The 1,328-nt window shown below is 48.6% G+C and overlaps 1 protein-coding gene across 1 annotated transcript; it reads left to right on the forward strand.

Annotated features, from left to right (window-relative positions):
* Positions 1-202: 202 nt before the first annotated feature.
* Positions 203-1,049, forward strand: LOC117592130 (proteasome subunit alpha type-2-like). The gene is made up of 2 exons (XM_034285676.1): positions 203-542; positions 600-1,049. Exons 1-2 carry the CDS (start codon positions 253-255, stop codon positions 1,021-1,023), a joined length of 714 nt encoding a protein of 237 aa, XP_034141567.1. The 5' UTR covers positions 203-252; the 3' UTR covers positions 1,024-1,049.
* The last annotated feature ends 279 nt before the right edge of the window (positions 1,050-1,328 follow it).

The raw sequence follows: 1,328 nt of genomic DNA on the forward strand, positions 1-1,328 counted from the left end.
TCCGCTGCCCCTCATTGTTTTGTGTAGCTTTGGAGGGAGTTTTGTGGAGGGAGCAGCGCCTGTTGCGCCTTGGCTGCACTTCTCAAAGAGTTTTCCCCACAAGCTGAAGTTTCAGTTCGATTGAATCTGAAGACACGAAATTAATTAAAGTTTCAACTCCGCTTTGTACCGATTATTTACTTGGATGGCTGAGTAGGCGTAGCCTTTGGCTGTTTTGTCAGCAACTTTTGTGTTCACTTTCAACAAAAAAAGATGGCTGAAGGTTTCAAGTTTTCGCCCTGCGTCTTTAATGGCCAGGGAGCTGTGGAGCAATCGTTGTACGCCTTGGGAGCGGTATCCAAAGGCAGCACCTCCGTGGGCATCGTGGCAGCCGATGGCGCTGTCATTGCCACAGCAACGAGAATGTCTTCGCCACTGATGGAGCCGCGCGGCATTCTGCACGTGGCCCCCATAGACACCATGATTGGAATGACTTATTCCGGATTGAGTGGCGACTTTCACTTGCTCAAGAAGCATGCCCAGAAAGGTGCCCAAGACATTAAGTAATAAGCTGAAACATGTTGATGATTGCCGCTGAAGTTTTTTATACTATCCCATAGGCTGATCAATGGCGTTCCGGTCGAAGTTAAGCAGTTGGCCCACTGCCTGGCATTTGTCATGCAGGAGCACATCCACTCCGCGAGTGCGCGACCCTTTGGAGCTGCCCTGCTGATCGCTGGCTGGGACAAGGGCCTGCCGCAGCTGTACGCATGCAGTGCCGACGACTCTTACTTCCCCAGAAAGGCCATTGCACTGGGTCGTAATGCTGCCGAATGCACGAATCTCCTGGAGCAGCGATACAACAAGAAACTCAAAGTAGAAGACGCCATCAACGCGGCACTGTTGGCCTTAAAGAAAGGTTATGAGGAGGAGCAGAAGGGTCCCATGCCCAGCGAAGCCATTCAAATGGGCATTGCGTATCCAGAAGGTTTCGAGCGTGTGGAATTTGATATTGTGGATGAGTTTTATGCCGATTGTGTTTAGTATTTGTTAAGGAATAAAGCTGCGAACGAAGCTATACAAAAGATACAAAATGACAAAATATTCCTATCTGTCTGTTGTCTATTCCCAGCAGACATCCACTTATCCAGTAAATTTTGTACCCACACCACACACGACACACACAGATTCCATTCCTATCTGGAGGATACCTTAGGGTTACTTGTGTATAACATCTACGAATATTAAGAATTTCATTAATGCTTCCCCTCTCAAAAGTGTGTAACTGGCATCCCTGCCTCTCCTCTTGCTCTCCCCTCTGCCTGGAATGTTGGGTGGAACGAACAGGC

The sequence above is a fragment of the Drosophila guanche genome, unplaced genomic scaffold (genome assembly GCF_900245975.1).
Source record: "Drosophila guanche unplaced genomic scaffold, DGUA_6, whole genome shotgun sequence".
Classification (NCBI taxonomy): domain Eukaryota; kingdom Metazoa; phylum Arthropoda; class Insecta; order Diptera; family Drosophilidae; genus Drosophila; species Drosophila guanche.

Excerpts from the sequence above, each read along its gene's own strand:
- LOC117592130 (XM_034285676.1), top strand. The coding sequence starts at position 253 with ATGGCTGAAGGTTTCAAGTTTTCGCCCTGCGTCTTTAATGGCCAGGGA. Across the intron at positions 543-599 it reads AAAGGTGCCCAAGACATTAA|GCTGATCAATGGCGTTCCGG; the intron begins GTAATAAGCTGA and ends ACTATCCCATAG.